Source organism: Plasmodium knowlesi (genome assembly GCF_000006355.2).
Source record: "Plasmodium knowlesi strain H genome assembly, chromosome: 5".
Classification (NCBI taxonomy): Eukaryota; Apicomplexa; class Aconoidasida; order Haemosporida; family Plasmodiidae; genus Plasmodium; species Plasmodium knowlesi.
This window is the reverse complement of record NC_011906.2, coordinates 713,496-735,890: the sequence shown is the minus strand read 5'-3', so window position 1 is coordinate 735,890 and position 22,395 is coordinate 713,496. Positions and strand designations below refer to the sequence as shown.

At 35.2% G+C, this 22,395-nt stretch overlaps 6 protein-coding genes across 6 annotated transcripts; 4 read left to right on the top strand and 2 right to left on the bottom strand.

Annotated features, from left to right (window-relative positions):
• Positions 1–230: 230 nt before the first annotated feature.
• PKNH_0516400 (lysophospholipase, putative) lies at positions 231–1,427 on the bottom strand (the record flags this gene model as incomplete). The annotated part of the gene is made up of 1 exon (XM_002258259.1): positions 231–1,427. One exon carries the CDS (start codon positions 1,425–1,427, stop codon positions 231–233), a length of 1,197 nt encoding a protein of 398 aa, XP_002258295.1.
• Positions 1,428–3,304: 1,877 nt separating this feature from the next.
• Positions 3,305–4,550, top strand: PKNH_0516300 (tryptophan-rich antigen; the record flags this gene model as incomplete). The annotated part of the gene is made up of 2 exons (XM_039113912.1): positions 3,305–3,481; positions 3,624–4,550. 2 exons carry the CDS (start codon positions 3,305–3,307, stop codon positions 4,548–4,550), a joined length of 1,104 nt encoding a protein of 367 aa, XP_038969522.1.
• A 3,277-nt stretch (positions 4,551–7,827) lies between these two features.
• Positions 7,828–8,995, top strand: PKNH_0516200 (tryptophan-rich antigen; the record flags this gene model as incomplete). The annotated part of the gene is made up of 2 exons (XM_002258257.1): positions 7,828–8,007; positions 8,195–8,995. 2 exons carry the CDS (start codon positions 7,828–7,830, stop codon positions 8,993–8,995), a joined length of 981 nt encoding a protein of 326 aa, XP_002258293.1.
• A 2,691-nt stretch (positions 8,996–11,686) lies between these two features.
• PKNH_0516100 (tryptophan-rich antigen) lies at positions 11,687–12,948 on the top strand (the record flags this gene model as incomplete). The annotated part of the gene is made up of 2 exons (XM_002258256.1): positions 11,687–11,863; positions 12,145–12,948. The coding sequence occupies 2 exons, from the start codon at positions 11,687–11,689 to the stop codon at positions 12,946–12,948; spliced, it is 981 nt and encodes a 326-aa protein (XP_002258292.1).
• A 4,316-nt stretch (positions 12,949–17,264) lies between these two features.
• Positions 17,265–18,965, top strand: PKNH_0516000 (sporozoite and liver stage tryptophan-rich protein, putative; the record flags this gene model as incomplete). The annotated part of the gene is made up of 1 exon (XM_002258255.1): positions 17,265–18,965. One exon carries the CDS (start codon positions 17,265–17,267, stop codon positions 18,963–18,965), a length of 1,701 nt encoding a protein of 566 aa, XP_002258291.1.
• Positions 18,966–20,648: 1,683 nt separating this feature from the next.
• PKNH_0515900 (Plasmodium exported protein (PHIST), unknown function) lies at positions 20,649–21,937 on the bottom strand (the record flags this gene model as incomplete). The annotated part of the gene is made up of 2 exons (XM_002258254.1): positions 20,649–21,560; positions 21,701–21,937. The coding sequence occupies 2 exons, from the start codon at positions 21,935–21,937 to the stop codon at positions 20,649–20,651; spliced, it is 1,149 nt and encodes a 382-aa protein (XP_002258290.1).
• Positions 21,938–22,395: the final 458 nt, after the last annotated feature.

The window sequence follows — 22,395 nt, the reverse complement described above, 5'->3', positions numbered from 1 at the left end:
TTATATATCATATTCGTTAATATAAACAAAACAAAAAAAAAAAAAGTAGAAGGGTTATACAAAATGTCATGCTTAGGAAGGTCGATACACACTCCCTCGCGGATCCGCATTGGTTCATCGCCCCGCTGCATTAGTAAAAAGAGAAACGTGAATTGCATATTTCCCCCCCTTCCCAAAAAAAAGGAGAAACATATGAATTCCTTCTCTCATCAAGATAATTACCTCCTATGCTAATCAGCCCCAACGCGATGCTCCTCTTCGATGCGCTGCTCCTCCCCCCGGATCTTATGCCCATCCTTCGACATGCTACCCACTCCTGACGACGGCAGACCCTTAATCCAATCCACGATTTTTTTCTGAACTTCCTCATTTCCGGGTTCCCAAAGGACGGTATGTTCCATGTCCTCCAGTGTGTGCATTTCTTTATTGTTTACATCGAGTCTGTTGTAAAACGACAGGGATCCGTCATAGGAGCATATAACATCCTCCTTAGAATGAATAATCAACACAGGAATATCTTTGGGCATGTATTTTATGTCATTGTCTATGTTTTCAATGGTATTCAGGAGCTCATAGCCAAATCTGCATGTAATTGCCCCCTTAGGTCGATTTTTATCATACTCAATAAAATATTTAATATACGGACACTTCTTATATGGATACTTGGAAATAAGTCTCACCCTTGGAAACCAATCAGCAAGTAACTTGCACAATGGGAGGTAAACGTACTGAAATAGGAACGAATTTCTGGATGGTAACTTCTCAACAGTTATCATCGGAGATATCGAAATGCACCCGCGGATATTCAGTCCTGCATCTTCTATCCTATTTGATGACTTCCCTAATATTTGTAACATCCTTAAAGCGATACTTCCCCCCAGGGACACACCGACTACGTAAGTGGGAAGAAGTTTCCTCCCACATATTCTGTCATCCCGAAGTGGTAAATTAGCATCGTCCCCTTTCCGCGAATCACCCACATCGGAACTATTCATGCTATCCTGAATGTTCCTAATATACTGCATTACATCATAGGCGAAATCGTCAAACTCCCTTACATGATAACTGAGTTTCTCAAATCCATCCGATCCCCCATGACCCTGTAGATCTAATCCGAAGACGGAATATCCATTTTCATTAAAATTCTCTATCCAACTGTCTTCATAAAGGTAGTAATTATTTTCATCCTTTACTATAACGTTATCGTCGCTTACTACCTCTACATTGGGTCTTAAAAAGTTCAGTCTCGCATGACACTTAATTCCATGAATTAATATTATAATACCTATAGCGTTTTTCACTAACCACCCGTATGACCGTAATAATAGTCCATCCTTATTAAGGAATGAATCATGTTTTGGTGTTCCATCAAGCCGATTCGCCCCCCTCAAGCATATTTCTCCATCGCGCGATTCCTTTTCGGCCATTATATGAAGTAAAGGGAGGAAATAAAATAAGAAAATTTTCAATTCATCATAGAATAAAGAAACAAGCAAATTACTTAATAAAAAGTGGACATAAAAAAAAAAAATAAAAAATATATGCAACTTAGAATATAAGTTCAAGAAGGAAACTTCCCAAGGGATGGTCCTCAAAGGGACTATATATACTTAATACAATAGTGATGTTTTAAAAAAATGTGTGGGGGCGTAAGGAAGTTTTCTAACTTTTCTTCTTATTGTACCATTAGGACCATTAATAAAATGAGCATTCACCCTTCTCTTCTGCTTCGGCTTAACTCGGCAATTATATCAATTCATCACCCCATAGAAATATAGACATGTACAATAACATCACTTAGCACTGCTTCTTTATTTCGATCTTATTTGTGCATGTAAGTTCTTTTTTATGAAAAAATTATTTTCTCTTTCTTCCCTTTTTTTGTTTATTTTATTTTTTCCTTATTTTTTTCCTTTTTTTGTCCCCCCCCCCTGAGACTTCCAATGCTATTTTTCTTCGTAATAAATGCAATATCGGCAAGTAAAAAAAAAAAAAACTTCTAAAATTAAAAAAAATTTTAAATATGTACATCAAAAACAAATTAGCCCTCGAATGGTGGTTGCTTCGCGTTCCATTTTTCATCCTAGTATACAAATTAATTATATTTGCTCCCCATGAGATTATATACTATGTATTTATTTATTTATTATTCTAAATGAGACGACCGGAAAAATACACAAAATATAAAAAATAAATGGGTATATAATAAATAATGCTGACATCTCTTCCGCATCAGTGCTAAGGCCCGTTTTACCTAATACCCCGCTGGCGCGCATAAAATAATAACAGGAGCAAATTATTAAAAGGAACATACCAATAATGCCCCGCATAATATTTGTACGCATTCCGTCTTTCCTTCGCATAAGGCGCCTCTTAACGGCTCCCCCATTTTATATACATATATTTATATGTTCATATAACATACGAACATACGCACCTAAGCACTTTAGTATTCTAAATTATAAATCCTACTATTTATTATGAGGATACTTTTTTTAAATTTAATGTGCTCCGATTGAACTTTAAAATTTTTTCGACCTTCCAAATGAAACAACAAAAAAGTTTAAGAAACAAAATTAGATATCAATCCGTCGACCACGGTGTTCTATTTTTCGTGATTCCGTTCACCATATCATTAATTATTATTTCTGTTGTCCGCCCGTACTAGTAATATCATCACGGATTCTATTCATTGCTATTGCATCTTAGAAAAATATAAAAATGAGATAAATTAATTTATGCGCATATTTTTACTTTTTTTAACTCACCCGCGTTATTTATCTTAAAAAATATTTGTTCCCTTCCCTTTTCTTTCGCTTTTTCTTTTTCCTGCTACAATTAATTTTTATACTTATATATTGGCATTCTCATGAGAAAACCATTTTAGAAAAATAAATTTTTTAGATGTAGAGTGATTCCTCAGAAAATACATTTCTGAGAATAATAAAAATTCTATTTCAATTGGAAGTTGCCTTTTTTTGTATTTTTGCATGCCTGCAGTTTTTTTCTATTTACTTCTGTCCTCTCTAAATAAAAGAGAAATCGCCATTTTTGAATCGATTATTTTATTTTTTTTTCTTTTTCTTTCCTTCACGATAAGTACGAGAATTTAAAAATATAGAATTGCTCAAATTAGGGATTAGATACAACTGCGAGCTAAATGAGAAATATTTTTTTTTCTGTATTCTGAATTAGCAATTATAGAATTCCTTTTTTCAGAGGAATTATATTCTACTCTGCTGAAGTGATTACTTCGTACACTGTTATCAATTAACCAAACTATACCTTACCAAAAATAATCACCATGGAAGAAGCTATAGAAGCTGCCAGCAGCCTCGTGCCACATTTAAGCTCTCTCAGAGAGATAACCTTAAAGTGCAAAGACAACCTCCAAAATATTGATAAGGAGCAGATGATCCTAACCGTGGGTATCATCATGACTGCTATCACATCCGCTGTTACCCTTGGCGTTATTTCCACGGTAAGATAAAAAAAAAAAAAAAAAATGTACATATGCCAGGAGGGAGAACAGTAGTACCTTATACTTATCCTGCTCTTCGTAATAACCTGTTCATGTTCACAGTCAGCTACATATATCACCCCCCCCCCTCCCACGGTGTCAGAATGGAGATATTAAGGGTATCATAGCAGGGGACGAATGCGATGATGAGGAAACCCCAAATGAGGAGGAAACCCCAAATGAGGAGGAAACCCCAAATGATGAGGAAACCCCAAATGAGGAGGAAACCCCAAATGAGGGGGAAAACCCCAATGAGGAGGGAACCGTAGAAAGAACCGAAGAGTGGAAAAGACAAGAATGGAAGGACTGGATGAAGAAATTAGAACAAGACTGGAAAGTATTCTATGAACAGCTAGAAAATGAAAAAAATACATTTATGGAAGAAAAAGAAGAAGATTGGGACACATGGACAAAGTCGATACAGAAAAAGTGGTCCCACTTTAACCCTAACATGGATAAAGAATTCCACACCAATATGATTAGGAGGTCTATAAATTGGACTGAGCCTCAGTGGAGAGAATGGATCCAAACCGATGGAAGAATATACCTCGATATCGAATGGAAGAAATGGTTTTTCGAAAAACAATCTCATCTAGACGAATTAATTGTGAAGAAATGGATTCAATGGAAAAAAGACAAAATCATCGACTGGTTAATGTGTGACTGGAAACGAGAGGAAGAGGAAAGCTGGGAAGGCTTTGAAGATCAGCCATGGTCTTCCAAAATATTCCAGATATTCAAAAAAAAAAAGTATGAAGCTTTTAAAGAGAGAACTGAGAATGAATGGGACGATTGGTTCGATTGGGTAAAAGAAAAAGATAATATTTTTATTAGGAACATTCTAGACGAGTGGATAAAATGGAAGGACGAAAAGAACCTTCTATACAACCAATGGGTTGATACCTTTGTCACCAACTGGATAAACAAGAAACAGTGGCTCGTGTGGAATGATGAGAGAAGAAACCTAATCGCAAAGGCGAAGGCTCAATTAAAAGCAGAAAGTAATTCACACGCAAAGAATGAAAAGTGATCAAAATAAACAGTGCCCCGCAGTAGGTCCCTCTTAGCGTTCCTCATTGGACACCTTATCCGCTGTTCGATCGGGTCAACTATAACTGAGTAAGCTGAAATGTAAGAAGAAGTGAAAGAAGAAAAAGAAGAAAAAGAAGGAAAAGAAAAGGAAAAGAAAAGGAAAAGATAAGGAATAGAAGGAATAGAAAAAAAAAAAAAAAACTTATAAGAATGTATAACATCTTTTTCCATCGTTTTACCATTATCTCGCTCCTAATAAGACTATATATCTTTCATAAATGCTAACTGTATTATTATCCAACATTAGATCAGCCTAAGTGAGATGACACCACTGATGGGATACTTTCCGAAATGGAACCTTAACGATTTTCTCAAAACTTGAAAGGGCACAAAGACAATAGTAATAAGTAATGGTAATATCCCCAGAGGGAAAATACATATTGATATTCGTCCGAAGCAATTAGTGCAACTGAACTCGCAGCGCATTTGCAAATATAACTGAACGCACCGAATTAACCATATTTCCAAATAGATGTTTTTATGATTGGTTCACAGATATATAAATATTCAAGTGCAGCTAAGTATTTTTTCTTTTTTTTTTTTTTTTTTGGCCACTACTTTATGTATCCCACCTTTTGTTGCGTTGAGAAATGTTTTTCTCTTATTATTTTTTTTTTAAATAATTTTCTTCCTCTGTGTGTTAGTATATATATGTGTAATCCCGTGTGCATTATCACGTGCAAGTGTCAATACAAATATAATTATAAATATGAATATGATACAAATAAATATGCTGCACGTCCCCTTGTGCATATTCCCCAACAACATTTCCTTTTATCCGCCTCCAAAAAAAATAAAAACACTCCAAATGTAAGTTATCCTATATGTAGCTACTTTCCGAATAAATCATACAGCTGTTTCGGTATATACATTTCATCGGAATAATTTCATTCCCTTCTTTGAACTTTAAAAATATTTTCCTCAGGAGGCTTATCCGAATTTTACAATAATATGTTCCTCCCCCCACAATAGACAAGAAAAACAAAGTGCGCACTGCATATTTGCGCTTGTAGGCATAATATAGCGGTGTAGCATCATAATCAGCACGATTTAGAAATGAAGGATCAGCAGTGACAAAGGGGATTATTTATTTTTTTTTTTTTTCTTTCTTTTCCCCCTCTTCAATATTTTTGAGGAAGTAAGTCTAGATATGGGTTATTTTCACGCTATATAAACTTTTTGACTTATCCCCCTTCCCATGCTCTGATAGACATATACAGAAATCACTTTTTTGTCTGCTTCCGTTATGCGTTCCTCCTTTACAACTGAGATTATTCACCATTCACCAATTGTAACGTACCCGAAAACACAATCACCTAGTTTACTTTGTTCTTATCACAATTCGTAAATATATACTGCACATATATATATATATATATTTCTCCCTATTACCATTTCAAAACCTTTTTTAAACACTTAAATAACGCAGATAAGGAAAATGCCACAACGCACTTAGCATGATTAAGGGGAAGAAAAAGGGCCGCACTTATAAGCCTTATATCGCATGCAAAGGTGGAAAACATATTGCGTCGCCTTTTAATATTAATAATAACGCAGCTAGCTACATTTATAACTTCCCATAGTGTGCCATTTTTTTTAAATGAACCCATCATTATACACATTTCGCGGAACATTTTCTGTATTCTTCTCCTTACACGCCTTTTCCACAATTTCCGAATTACATTCCTTCAATTCCTTTCACCCTATTAATACTTCTTCACATTTGGCCAATTCCCCTTTGCCAGAATTCATTGAAAAGAAATCCCGTTGTATTTACACTCAAGGAGAAAAGGCCGAATTGACATTGGAGTTATGCTAATCGGGGATACATATATACCTATACATATGAATATACGTATTTATGCTCGCAATTTTCCCATCTTCCTTTCAGCCACCGTGCGAACAAATGGATCAACATTTTACGCACAAATTGTTTCTCTTTCCCACTGAATAGTTCTGAAAAAATAGTAAATGGAAAAAGAAAGCATATGATTATACAAAGGCAGAAAATGCGGTAAATTCGTGCAGACTTCGGGATAATACAAAAAAAAAAAAAAAAAAAACCTTTCTTCCAAATCAAGTTAATATTCTCTTTCCATAACAATACTTAAAAGAGAAAAAAAATATATATATATAATATAATAATATACAACTACTTAAAAAAAAAAAAAAAAAAAAAGGTTTCCAACTTTTAACGCTCAATTTTTCCATCTTCTATAAGTTTATTGCCACCCGGTAGCCCCGTTTTTTTTTTTTTTTTTTTTTTTTTTTCCTTTTTAATATTTTTACTCCCGAGTGCAATGATACTTAATTGGAGATATGTATTATTCATTCGAAAAGGTCAAGTGCGTACGTCATTCTTATACATAAAAAATCGACATCAAAAATATATTTTTAATAAGCGTTTTTTTTCCATTTTTTCTATTTGAATAAATTTATGAAAAAAAAATGCTCTAATAGTAATGGAGCTACCCAAAAGAAAAAAAATATTATTATACCTCAAAATGCCTGTCATCCAACTTACAAAAAAAGAATAACGAACAACGGCATATGTATAACCACCTGCCAATTTGTCATTTTTCTTTTTTTCCGTCAATGCCCATTAATTCTCCTCTCCCAATTTTATTCTTAAAGATGAATTAGGGAAAGCCTCAGTGGGAAGGGTAAAAAAGAAGCTACGCTAAAATTGAATGACTACCAATCAGCTGATTTGCTAATTTGTTCACATCAAACAATGAGTAATTTTTTTAAGTGACCTTTTCCAAAAAATCAAACTACCGGTTACGTAACTTGGACGTTAACCTTCTATGTACTTTATGGATCTACCTCCATTACGCCGTTATTTCGACATCCTCCTGTGAATCTCGTAAAATTTAATATATACGAGTTATACATTTTTCTTTTTCCCGCTACTTATTCTTTATTTTCTTCTCGATCTGCCTCTCTTTCTATTGTAGTTCTGCAGTTCGACCGCGCGTATAGTTCCATAGCGCTGCGCACTGGACCCTTCTAATTCGACATAAAAATGAGATGCTCGCAAGAAAGAAGTGGACCACGCCGAATCAGCAAGCATCTTAAATTTCTGTGAACCAATTTTTACCTCAAAGCTGATATCTTTGTCAGTATCAAACTGGAAAGATAAAAATAGCAATCCGCCTACCCACAGACGGAGCAAAAATTAACAAAAAGGACCTAAATACCCGAAGGAAAACAAAATGGAGCTAGAGGGATATGGAAATGCCATCACCCGCCAGAAGAACTTCCTTCCGATGTTAAATATGCAGGGACTAAGGCAATACTTACCGGAAATTAATGAGGATTCTTTAATGACAGTTATATACATCGCTCTATTCAGCTTGACGTGTTATGCACTGCTTTTCATGAGTTATAGCATGGTAAGAGATAAAAATTGGACCAAGTTGCCCTCCGCAGGAATCATAATTGGTGAACTGCTAAACAGGGCAATACGTGATGGACCTATAGAACGCGACGGGGGCACACCCACTAAGCCCTGCCCCTTACCCCACGTACTCCCCATTTTTTAAACGCTCTTTTTCCTAACCTCCTTCCTTTTTTTCACAGTCCGCTAATAGGAAAAGAAAGAACAAATACGACACCACGGGAGAGATTTACTTCGAACAGAAGCTGATAAAAGAATCGGAAGACATGAAATGTTACGCATGGAAAAACTGGATGAACCGCTTAGAACCAGATTGGGAAAAATTTGACAACGCCATTAATAAAATAAAACAGAAATGGCTTGAACAGAGAGAACACTACTGGGAAGCGTGGATCAAAGAAATTGAACAAAAGTGGGATAATTACCATGAATATATCGATATTTCATATAAACTTTATATCCTCAAAAGGTCTCTTTCATGGAATGAGTCGCACTGGGAACACTGGGCAAACGAAGAGTTAAAAGTCTTCTTGGACAAAGAATGGCATGAGTGGGTCAACCAAACTGAACACCATCTAAATACTTGGATTATGAATGAATGGACTAAATGGAACAGTAGCAAAATTTCGAGTTGGTTATCCAAAAACTGGAAGCTCAGTGAAAACGCATACTGGGAAAAAATGACAAAGAAAAAGTGGGTCAAGTCATTATTTAAATTGGTTCAAAAAAATTGGCGCAGATGGAACAAACGAATTACTAGAGAGCAACAGGAGTGGGACGATTGGGTAAAGGAGAAGCAGGATTTATACATGAACAATCATGAATGGGATGCATGGAATAAGTGGAAGGCAAACAAATACAACTCGCTCGAGGAAGTGAAAGAATCCTTGGTCAGAAAGTGGATCTCGGAAAAGCGCTGGGTGGCCTGGATTGCGGATAGACACCATTCGCTTATGCAAGATAAGTATGAAAAGAGCATCTGAGGGGACACGCGGATGAGGAGGAAATGGCCAACCTGAGGGAAGGAGAGTTGTTTAATATTCTCGATATCACTACTAACAACTTTACTCATTATTACTTTGCTTTCCCTCACTTTATTTCTCTCTTTTGGGGGGTTCTCTCCAGTGAATTGCATTTTCCCCCCAATAATTCTTCAATGTAGCCGGAGAAATGAAAAAAAAAAAAAAAAAAAAAAAAGTGTTATTAAAATTGCCGTACTCCATAACCCTAATGATTATCTTAACAATAACGCGACGGAGGGTGCACTTAACGTGGGGATACCTATTTGGCGTGCGCACATGAAGTAAGAGTAGTCAGTTCTTTGGAATGCCCCAAACGGATGAACCGCACAAAAAACGTTTCTGAAATATGTTCTGCATTCCTCATGCACGTACAAAGGTCCCAAGAAAACTAACCCCATTACAAACACACGCTATGCAACATGCAACATGCAACATGCAACAACCAACATGCAATATACAAAATGAAACATGCAATATACAAAATTAAACATGCTGCATGCCAACAGAAACTGCGGTACATAACCTGCTTAACTAGCTAATTAATTCCCTACGTAAATGGTGCTTCCACAACGTTGATTTGCCACGTTTCCATTTTTGTGACCACGTCCGTTTTCTTTATATTCCAATCTGTTTGTAAAAATGTATTTGTCAAAATTGCCTTTTCAAGAATGCATCATTTGTCTGAATTTGAACCTTTCTGTAAGCACACTTCCATGCATTTGTCTACGTGTAAGGATCTGCACGCATGTACAACATACACACGTGTAGGACCCTTTTTTTCACTCCAATTTGTTACTGTTATTTTTTCAACTTTTTTTTTTTTTTTTTTTTTTTTTTTTGGACTAAAATTATTATACACATATGATATAGATAATGTTGACTCCCTCTTTCCCCCCTCCTAAATTTCCCCTTTTCACTAAAATTAACTAGCCATCACAAATCTTATGTCCATTATTTTTCCTTATTGGGGGTCATTTTGCTATGGATACACACAAGGCAAAAATGTCGAAAACCTTTTCGCAGCTCCGCCATTCCATGTCTAGGAAAAAAATATATCCCCACAATAAGGTTATCTTATTTGATATAAAAAAATGTTTGCATTTTTTATTTTTTCATTTTTTGGATATGCAAATTTGAAAGAGAAAATATGTATATATATTTCTTCCCCCTCCGACGGGGGAATAATTATTTGGAAAAGGAGCCTAGGAACAGGTGTAGCGTAATGTGAGCATCCAATTTTGCAATTTTCGATTCATCAAAAATTTTATAATGAAACAAAGCTGAATAAAACAGAAAAGGAATTAATTTTTGCATAGACTCAGTATAAAATTTTCCTTTTTCTTACTAGCCTATTATCCTGTTATTGGGTATACCTATTCTGAAGCGCTTCAAGCGCAATCATTTACGTCTAACAAGTTCACCACCACATATACCTTTTCATGGTTCGCTTCCACCTTCCTTTACATAAATAACAGAACAGTCTGTACGCAAAATTTTTAATAAAACATGGTTCCATCCCCGTTACAAATGATTAACTGCAAAATGGATACTACGGAAAAGATGTCCTAACCCCCATTTAGATCTAAAACATTGCCACTCAATGGTGTGTACTCATCATATGGGTTGAAAATTTATGCCACGGGAAGAACTTCCTTAACACGATTTACACGGGTTCTATTTCCAGATTTTCAAATTCCGCCTAAAATGTGACCCTTCGCAATGTTCTAAAACAGTGAGCTTAAACGAGTTCCATATAAAATTCAATATGCATTGTTTATAATTTCTCCCGCGCGTCCTTCGTCCATTTGTTTCTTTTTATATATATATTATATTATATTATTTATTTTTTTTATTATTTTGTTCTATTTTTTTTTTTTTTTTTTTTTTTTTTTTTTCATTCTTTTTCTTTTTCTTAACCCCTGCGAATCGCTGCTACTAAAGCGAGGGAAGTATAATTCAACTAAAGCAGATAAAAAGCACAAAAAACTTCAAATGTTCGCATCTGTATACACGAAGTAGCCCATTTCTTAGAAAGGAAATCCGCGAAAGGGGCAGTTTCTCCGTCCTTGTTCTCACAGCGCCGTTTCCCTTTTTAAGGCTCGAATAAATACGCACCCCAAAATAATTGCTGCAGTACGTATTTCTGTAAAAAAAAAATAATAAAAAATACTTTTTAAACCGGCGCATGATATTTTTAGGTAAGATACTTGTACTGTTTCTAATTTTAATTATATATAATTCTTCTATACTTCTGGCTTTCTGCTCCTTTTTATTATTATTACTATTATTTTATTATAATTTTTTTTTTTTTTACTTCTTATAAGTCCTTTTAGCCTAATTTCTGCATGATTCCATTAGTGGTACAATTTATCTACTACTTTTCTTTACATTTATTTTTTTTTTGTCAAAAATTGAAGAAAAATTGGCCTCATGTTTATGTTTACTTATAAGAGAAAATTAATATTTTATTCTTTTATATTATATATATTTTTATATATTTTTGTATTATATTATACGATATTTTATTCTGTTTTATTGTATTATGTTCTATTATTTATTATTTTGTTTTGTTTTGTTTTTTTTGTGCCCCAAAGCTCCCCCCCTAGACATATCTGAACAATTTTCATTCTGCCATTTAGATGTTAAAGAAATATGGAAGTAGTTCCTGAAGCACCAGTACCCAATAATAGCAAATCCTTCGTGAACGCATTTTTTGAAAAATACAAGGATAGTTTTTTAGCTAATGTTAAGAGGGAGTTTCTCATTATTGGTACAAGTTTTATAGCGCTCTTTTTGGCTAGCTACATTTTCCTGACGTACATCAATTCGGTAAGTGAGAAAAAAAAAAAAAAAAAAAAAAAAAAAAAAAAAAAAATTACCGAAATATAAGAAATAGAATAAGGCGCATGCAGCCTCCTTTTCTCTTCATTTTTTCTTTTTTTCCTGGCTTCAAATTAGCCTAAACGAGTGTACATATGTGGCGTCGTTCGTAACGACGCATACAGGAAATATCCCCTACGGTGTTGTGCCTTCTTAAATATCAACCAACACTGCTTGCCCCACCTGTGCTTCAACACACTATCCACTACACTCCCACCCACCCCCATCAGCCGGCGAAAAAAAAATTAAAGGAGGTAGATAAGACCTCAAAAGAGGTGATTAGCAAAGAAAAGGAAGATGAAAATATCAAAACGGATGAGTGGAAAGCAAAAGAGTGGAAAAAATGGATGACACAGTTAGACAGTGATGCAGAAATATTCACAACCTCTTTAAACCACAAAAAAGATCAATGGATAGCTCAAAGAGAACTAGAATGGGGAAATTGGATTAAATCCATGGAAGAAAAATGGAATTATTATAATGAAAGAATGGGTTCAGAATACTACTCCTTTGTTTTTAAAAACACTCCAGCATGGACAGATGAAGAGTGGGAAAATTGGATAAAGACTGAAGCAAAGGAATTGATGGAAATAGATTGGAGTAACTGGATCTCAGAAAGTGAATCCTATGTAGATGTCATGTTGGTGAAGGAGTGGATCCAATGGAAAAATAACAAAATTATGGAATGGATTACGAAGGACTGGAAATGCAAAGAAGAAGAACAATGGGATGAATGGGAAAAAAACAAATGGCCCAAGTGGTTGTCTATAAATGAAAGAAAAAAATGGACCAAGTGGAAAGACCGACTAAGCAAAGAAACGGAAGAATGGATCGCCTGGGTGGAAAACAAAGAAAAACAATACCTTGATAATGAAGACCAAAAATTATCTGAATGGAAAAAGAACACTTACACTTTGTTTAACAAGTGGAGGGACTCCTACATCAATAAGTTTATTAAGGAAAAGCAGTGGAAGAATTACTTCAGAAAAGCCAGTAGTATAGAGACTCCAGCATCTATGTTCATCAGTAATTAGCCGCCTGCTGTTTTTTCTCTACTCCATTTTTTTACTTCTCCTTATTTTTTTGATGTTATTACTTTCTTTTTATCTTTTTTTTTTCGTGTACGTAATTTTCTTATGCGACATGGGGACATTGGCGCTGCTCCATGTATTTGCCCATCTGTCGAAGCGCTCGAATGAGAAAAGACCGATCAACAAGATTAATTAAACTGAAAAATAAAAAAAATAAAATTCCAAAAAGGAATCCGTCGGTGTGATGCAAATTGGATGTTCCTACTATGAGATCGATGTACAATCTGTTCCATATGTATACTATTAAAAACTGGCATCCATGTGCCGTCTGATAGGCTTAGAAAAAAAAGAAAAACGCTATATTATCAGGTACCCGACTATTTTCCTCAAGGGGCAATGTCACAAACATAATATAAAGGCACACCGTGAGCACTCTCCTCACATTTTGTACTCTTATGGTCATTTCGTACCATATTGATTTCCCCCATTCACAGCCGCTGATGAGAACCACTCCGCACCAAATACTGTTATCAAAATGGCATTCTCAGGATGAAATAAAAAAATTTGCACCGTTACGTCAACTGTTAATTTTATTTTATTTATTATTCATCACGTGAATGTGCGGGACATACATGTGTGTATGCGCTGATGCTTCCTTTGCGTTCATACAATCACATCTATTGCATGTGGAATTGTCCTTCTCAATTGAGTGTTTTTGGCTGCACGAATCAAACCGTGATGATTCCTTGTCAGTTTGCCAACTCCTCTCCCCTTCAATATCAGCACGTACTTTTACATATACAAATCAGAAGCATCCAGATAAGCCGTATTAATCTTTTTAGGAAGAAGAAATTGATGCATAAAATAGCGCATAACTGCATGCATAAGTGGTTCCACGATTAGAACAAAAGGAGGACAAAATTAAAGGATCCCTCGCGTGGAGAATCATTTTCCTCTAGGAAACGATTTTCTGGATTTACCATTTCGATTCGCTACCCGTTAAATAGTTCACACACATGCTCAACAAGGTATCCACTATGTGAATAGCTCAAACATATTACTGCCACTTTTTCTTTCGGGGGGGTATTCTTCCAGGGCAAGCTATCTCATTATTAACTTTATTATACACAAACTTCAATTATCTTTGTTCATGCCTGGACTAAACTAATAAACGACTTTGGAGAGGCTATTTATTAGAACGCCTCTGTCATTTATCTTAGGGAAAGACGTTTTATAAACCCCCCCTCCAGAAAAAAAATTGCTCATAAAAAAGGCCTCATTTCGCACTTCAATGGGAAATTCATTACTAACCTGTTTTTTTTTTCTTTTTTTTTTTTTCTATCTTTTTGGTGTTAACCAAATGGGCAGCCTTTCACACTTCTGTTGTGATTCTTCTAAATATGATTAACAACGGAGGCATGTTATATGTGAGGCAACTAGTCGGCTAAGCAGAAACAAAGCGGGAGAGCAGGAGTGTGGAAATCCTCCTCTTCCTCTGCCATAGGGGTACTTGAAATTTAGCTTACAAAGAAAAAAAAAAAAAAAAAAAAGGAATACCACAGTTTGCAAAGAGCATATAGCAGCTATATATGTGTAGCAACTTATTTCTCTTCCATTTTGTAAAAAATTTGTTAAAGTAGTGTAGCCCCCTTTGATCTTTTTTCAAGAAATTTTACTGTCCGGTGCGCAGATGGGGAATGTATCAAACTTATATGTATGGCCTACAGCCCGGCGATACACCACCTTCTCCGTGTAATACTCACGCAACATTATCACATGTACCATTTTCCAATTTTATACAAACGGAGAGAATCTTTTTAAGACATTGGGAAGAAAATAAAACCTTCACATCAACGCTCAAACCATGTAAACGCTCAGAAGACTTAGTAGATTTTTCTTTTTTCTTTTTTTTTCTTTTTTTTTTTTTACGGATAACTCTTAACTCCATATAGTGATACTTTTTAAGAAAGGTCCATTGATATAACAGGAATATAGAGGAACCTTTTCTAAGGGTAAACTAATTATGCCACTTCACCAGCGTGCTGGAGGTACATGAGCAGATGAATGTGCCTAGATGTGGTGCCCCCCCCCCTGGTAGAAACAGCGCGCCGCTAAGTTTTACATGCACAATTTATTTTATTGCCCATTTGAGTAAATTGCTATTTTATTATTTTTTTTTTTTTTATTCCATTTTTTTTTTTTTTTTCTTTTTCATCTATGAATAATGTAAATAAATCAATGCATATATATTATTATATACATTCCTGAACCGTGAGAAAAGGACGCCTTCATTCAAGTAAACCCCATGTTACTACTCATTGCAGACGCGCTAGGCATTAGGGACCACTAGTAGAGGACTACCGCTACCTATTATATGATTGGTTCCTCTTTTGTTAAAATATATTGACGGGCACACGCACGTTCCTCTCATTGCAAAAAAACCTTACCAACTATGCATAAAAAAATAATGCTCAGCGTAATTCAACCCTCTGAAAATGGTAAAAAAAAAAGAGGTACCCCTCTGACTTACTGCTATGCTAATCAGAAATGCAGGAAATGCCGAAATTTGGAAAATGTAGAAAATAATAAAATAATTTTTATCTTCTAAAATGGCACAGAAAGGAATAAATATATAAGAGAAAAATGAAAATAGGGGCCAGCCACTTTTCTGAGTCGATTTCTTTATTTTCCTACGCCTTCCCCCCCATTTTCCAGCTAAAAACATACTTTTAAATATAAATTAATAAAATTGCAATGCCAATGTAAAAAAGAAAAAATAAAATAATAAATATATAATTATTTTTAAAAAAGGTTTTTTCTTTAGCATAACTAGGAAAATAGAATAAAAATTAGGTTCAGAATTAATATATACAGGAAATTATTTTTCATGTGCATGTAAGATGAATGTATAAATGTATATGCCTTTTTTTTTTTTTTTTTTTCCCCCCCCCCTTTTTTTGCAATTTACAAAATTTCTGATCATTCAAACCTAGATTATATTATATAAAATATATTTTTTCATATATAGCTAATAATCGTACCGCCTTTTTCTTCTCTAGTGGGAATGAAGAATACAAAAAAAGAAAAGACCCAATAACCATGTGAAAAGAGCAATGGACAAATGCCTCCGCGTATTCCGCTTTTTTTTTTCCTTTTTTTTCTTTTTTTCTTTGGAAAAAGGTGAACATGAAAAAAATACGGAACATTTTCCCCTGCAACGTATTTTATTTTTACGTAAAATAAAATGAAAAATTTCCTTCTTTTCCTATTTTTATTAAATCAAAGTTTTCAATTTCCTTTAGGAAAAAAAAAAAAAAAAATCGTTAAAAGTAAATAAGCAAAAATGCAGTATACTAACAAAATATAAAATACTGGTTTTTATTTTACCTTAATTTCTTCTTTTTTTTTAAATTTATTCAGGGTTTAATGACAAAAAAATATTAATGTAGATTCTGTTGAAAAAAAAAGGAATTTTTATATTTCTTGGAGATAAATATTAAATGAAAAAGTAACCTTTTTTTTTTTGCCTCTTAAAGTTTCCATAAAAACACAATTTACACTACATAATATATATGTGAAGTAATAACCTTTTCAATTTATTTAATTATGTTAATTTTACCAAACCAAGAAAATATTTCTTACCAAATTTCCGTTACGTATTTATGCATGTACCATTTATACATAATATGTCGATGTAAATTGCTCCATTTCCAAACGACGAGGAAAAATTAATTCACCATTTTATGAGTAAAAGTAGTATAAGAACACAAGCTCTTTTTTTTTTTTTTTTTAATATACATATCGTGTCGTAGGCGTAAAACATAACGTATTTATATGCAGTGTTCTAACATTGAAAGAAATAATGACCGAAAAAGTATTCCCATAAAAAGAATTACTTCCAGGATCAAGCAAGCTGTAAATCTTTTACTTCTTAATTTCCATTGTGTTTGTTTTCCTTTTGGATTACAGCACTCTATTGGAGAAAGGAAGGAATCATAATACGAGTACCAAACTTCGTTCCAAGTCTCCATCCATGCTCCGGATAACATTGCAATAACGCATGACACAACCATTATATATATAGTTTTATTTCCGACCCCGCGATATGTTATTGTATCAAAATATACTTGTCACATAAGCTTAGGAGATCATTGTAGAGGACACGCCTACATTCATCACTTATATATCTATACAGTACATACAGCGCATCAAAAGAATTCACTTTTTTTTTTTTTTTTTTTTTTTGCGCAATCAAGACGCATTCGGTAACGCTACCAACCTCTAGCCCATTTCCCACATCACATATACCCCCCATCGCAATGGAGTCATACTATAAAGAAGTGTATGATTACGCGCCGAGCACAGTAACAACAGTGCTAACAGTACCACCAGAAACGGTCCGAATAAGTACTACCGCAAATGATGCAACAGACACAACCACAAGTGACATAACAGACACATCCACAACGAACCTAACGGACAAATCCGCAACGAACCTAACAGATGCATCCGCCACGAACCTAACAGACACCCAGACATCACCATCGCCATCCAAAGTTCCGGAAGATTCCAGTGCCTCCCCCTCATATAAGCTCTCTGAATCATCTACCTTTACCCCCCCCTCCAATATCCCCATATATGATGATGGATCGCGCAATTCACAAATGTTTACTCCTCCAGGAGCCTCAAGCCCCCCTAATTCCACAGGTCCAGCGTTCACCGCACTAAATGATTCCCCTACGCACTCGCGCACTTGGACCCCCGATTACGAATCTACAGATATTTATAATGATCGAATGGACTATGGTTATCCATCCCGATTTCCCCCTTCCCATGGTTCTTCTTCTCCCTTTTCCCCTCATTCCCCTTATGGAAATATGCCCAGCCAAATACCCAACCGAATGCACAACCAGATGCACAACCAAATGCCCAACCAAATGCATAACCAGATGCATAACCAGATGCACAACCAAATGCCCAACCATATGCACAATCAAATGCATAACCAAATGCACAACCAAATGCACAACCCAATGCACAATCAAATGCATAACCAGATGCACAACCCACAAACGCAACAACTAATGAGGAGGGGCAGAGGACCACACCCAATGCCACCAGTCAACAATAACAATAGGAGTGCCAGCTCGTTCTTCTCCTCCGTCATATCTTCAATCCTATATTTATTCTCTTCAACCTCTGTCCTATTTAGCAACATTGCACACCCACCACCCAACTCAAACAATCTACAGTTTAACGCTCCACAGGCCATCGAGTACCACCCAAGGTTACTAGAAAAGTCAGAAGAGTGGAAAGACAACGAATGGAAAAACTGGATGAACCAATTGGAAGGAGAGTGGGTAGATTTTAACAACACAATTGAAAGGGAAAAAGGAAAATGGATAAGTGGAAAGGAAAAAGACTGGGACGAATTTATACAATTTATGGACAGCAAATGGATGCACTACCATGAGGATTTAGAAGAACATGTCAAGTCAGATATATTGAAGAGATCCCTAACCCTAGACGAAAGAGAATGGAAAGAATGGATACAAACAGAGGGCAAAGAATTAATGGAGAAAGATTGGAAAAACTGGATTACCAATAATGAATCTTATTTAGATGTATGGAGTGTTAAAGAATGGCTCAAATGGAAGAATCAAAAAATTGTTACATGGATTATGACTGATTGGAAATGTGATGAAGATGAATACTGGTCCAAGTGGGAAGAGTCCTGGGCTAAATGTCCAAACATGCATGACAGAACCAACTGGCTCAATTGGAGAGAAAGACTGAATAAGGAAATGGTCCAGTGGAACAGTTGGGTTATGATGAAAGAACAGCACATCAGAGAAAATCGGTCTAACAACTGGGCCAAGTGGAAGAGTGACAAACACGTCCTGTTCAATTTGTGGATGGATTCCTTCATCAAAAGATGGATTAATGAAAAGCAGTGGTTCGTGTGGGTCAAGGAGAGAAACCATATAAGATCAAGGGGAAGATATAATGGCTACAAATAAATGTACAGAAAAGAGAGGGGCACCACCACAAGAACCACTGGACACCGCGACAGTGACGATAGTACCATAACATTCCTCCCTTTCCTAAATTCCTACTTGCCATGGAAAAAACGCGCCCGCACAGAGAGGTAGCAGAAATGGACACTGGGCCATGTATAACAGGAATGACAATTTTTTCTTTTTTTTTTAAAAAGAAATCTATCCTTCTTAAGGACGCCCCTCCCCCCCCCCCCCAAAAAAAAAAGGAAGTTTTAGAATAATTTATGCATGTACCATCATTATAGCACATGCATTTCTCAAAAAAACGTTATTTTAATCCATTTGTTCAATTTTTGAATTGTATATATTTTATATATATTTGTGTTTAAAAAAAAAAAGAGTTTGTTCCTTTGGGCCTTTAGTTATTTTTCTGCATAAAATGATTAGTGAGTGTTTGAAACTCTTTTTTTTTCTTCTTTTTTTCTTTTTTTTTTTTTTCTCCATGAATATATCATGCTTAAATATATGTTTATAAACATATACCTAATGCAGTTCCTTTTTGTCTATGAAAATACATGTGTATATGTAATAATATATATACATACACATATGTGTGTGTCCCTGAATATATGTATGTACAAAAATAGCCTTCATTAAAATTCCTTTTTATATTACCATTTAAATTTTTTTTTTTTTTTTTTTTTTTTTTTTTATATATTACGTATGATATGGGGTTATCAGACCCCCCCCCTCCCCTCACCCTCTCCATTCGTGCATGAAATGTGCATCGCTTTCCCCCTCTTTGCTTACCCAAATGTTTTAGTATGAACTTTGAAAAAACAACACAATGTAAATTCTGCACGTAATCCTTTAATTTATAATAAATTAAAACTCGTGGTCCCATCGTAATATGTATCTTCCTGACTTAGAGGTAGCGGGTCCTCAAGTCTGAAAAAAGATCTACACGCCATCACATCAGGCGTGTGCAACTGTGTGTATTCCACATTATGTACATATCATATGTTGACTCCTCCAACCAATTATTTCCCACGTAGTATATAAGTCCTTAAAAAAAAAAAAAAAAAAAAAAAAAAAAGGACATACAATCGCTAGTTCATCCCTCCCATGTGTATTCCATTTCTGCAACTCGTGCATGTGTGTTATACACATTCTACGCGCTGTCGTTTTAATACAAGTTTCCAACATATATCTATTATTACGAAATAACAAGCGTTTAATTTTTTTGAAAAAAGCATCATGTGCCTTCTTCTCCCTTATACTCTATATTTAAAAAAGGCTAACCTTTTTCCTCCACTTGTTTTATCAACAGGGAGAGTTGTGCCATATCCCACTTAAATGGTAATTCGTGCAAAAAAAATTGTAAAAAAAAAGTAAAACAATATATAGTATAAAAAAAAAAAAAAAAAAAAAAATGTTGTGATAAAAATATAGTACAACAGAACTATATGTTGTGATAAAAATATAGTACAACAGAACTATATGTTGTGATAAAAATATAGTACAACAGAACCATACGTTGTGATAAAAATATAGTACAACAGAACTATATGTTGTGATATGGTGACACAACATGCGCTTGAAAATGAAAAATCCTTCTGTCTACTTCCCCCCTTTTCTTCTCCAAATGAGGAGATGAAATATCTCTGATCAATCACCCCTTGCAAGTTCTAACTTCATCCACCATCAAATGATTGCATGATCCCTTCCATTGTGCGATCCCCTTGTCACAGAGTTATATATCATGTTCCTTCCTATTGCTTCCATATGGCGCAAAAAGAAATTCCAAGAGGATTTCTTCTCCCTTAGGAAGCGCACATACTCATCACGAGTATATTTTCCCATTTCCTCTAATTTATATAAAGATTTAAAATCTTCAAAATCTTTTTTTAACATTTCATGAATCATATAGGTAGAAATATCAGCCCATATCTTCTTCTTATAACCTTCGTCCAAAGGTTCTTCTTCGGCCACATGATCAAACAAATTTTTTAAAGTGTTTTGCATTGTTTTAAATTTATTTCTTTCATTTTCATGAAATGAATTATACACAATAAACATATCCCTGAATGACACTGGGTCATCCAAATTTTTAATGCTCTCATTTACATCCTCTTCAGTCATGTGTGTATTAAAATCTGAACTTTCGCAACCGGCTGGAACTTCGTCATCCTCTATTATCTTGTTATACTTGAGAGTTCTTATTTTATCGTAATTTGAGTTCATCAAGATGCCATCCTCGAACACTTCCTCCCCTATTTCGATGTCTTCAAGGGATCCGTCTGAGAGGTTCCACACGTCGTCATTCTCATCACCACTGCTCTCGTCACTCCTCCCATCACTCATCCCATCACTCATCCCATCACTCCTCCCATCACTCATCCCATCACTCCTCTCATCACTGCTGAGGTCGATGCTTTCATCGCTCCTGACGTCGTTATACGAATTGCCCAATAGTGGATCCGCTACGATTCCCCTTTTCACACGCTTACTTTTGTCTACCATCTGTACGTATCTGCTTTCCCTTGCGTCTCCTCTACAAAAGTTATCATACGGATATATTTGGTGTTCGGGCATTATCGAGTTGTCCAGTGTACTCTGCAAGGGAAGGAAAAAGAAAATTCATTATGCAACAGTTGCAGGCATACGTGTATACACAAAAACGGCACGACACAGATATACGAACAAATACGTCTAACCGATTCCCTCCCCTTCTTCGAGAGGGAGTAGGTACTCACCTCAGATGGAATGCTACTCAACAAACTAGAAAATGACGAGAACATAAGCATTTTAGATAAAAGATTTCTTGAACCCCTTCTACTGCTACATCCACCTGTGCGAATGTTCTGCCTCCCATTTCCACTTCTATGTACATAGGATTCAATTTCGTCATCGTAAAATTTCTGCACTTGTGTCCCATAATTATCGCATATTCCGGGATTCACAAATATAGACTCGCTAGAGCTGTAAGGCATGATGGGCAACTTTTTATAGTCTCCTTCTTAGCAGTAAGTTGTGTCTTCCTTTATTACCTGATCCCTATTTTTCTTCTATTTTTTCTCTTAACCTGCTTCCTTTTTTTCCTAACATGACCCATGTGATGCTCTATGATCCTGCATAACTTCTTCCTCCCTATTTTAGCAGTAGCGAAAATTCCAACAGAATAAAATACAACAGTGCCAGGATGTGAATCTCACCCTCTTTCTAACTTATTCGCGTAACAATAGAAAAAAAAAAAAAAAAAAATTTTAATTTTAAAATTGAAATGGGAAAAACTAAACTGTGTCTGCGGAGCCGCATCTATGGATGGTACTTAAACCCCTGGTGAATGCATACCCATTTTTTTTCTCAAACAATAGATCCCCAAAAAAAAAAAAAAAACTACCAAAAAATATACTCTTAATGATAGTAATCTATCCGCATGAGGCACAAT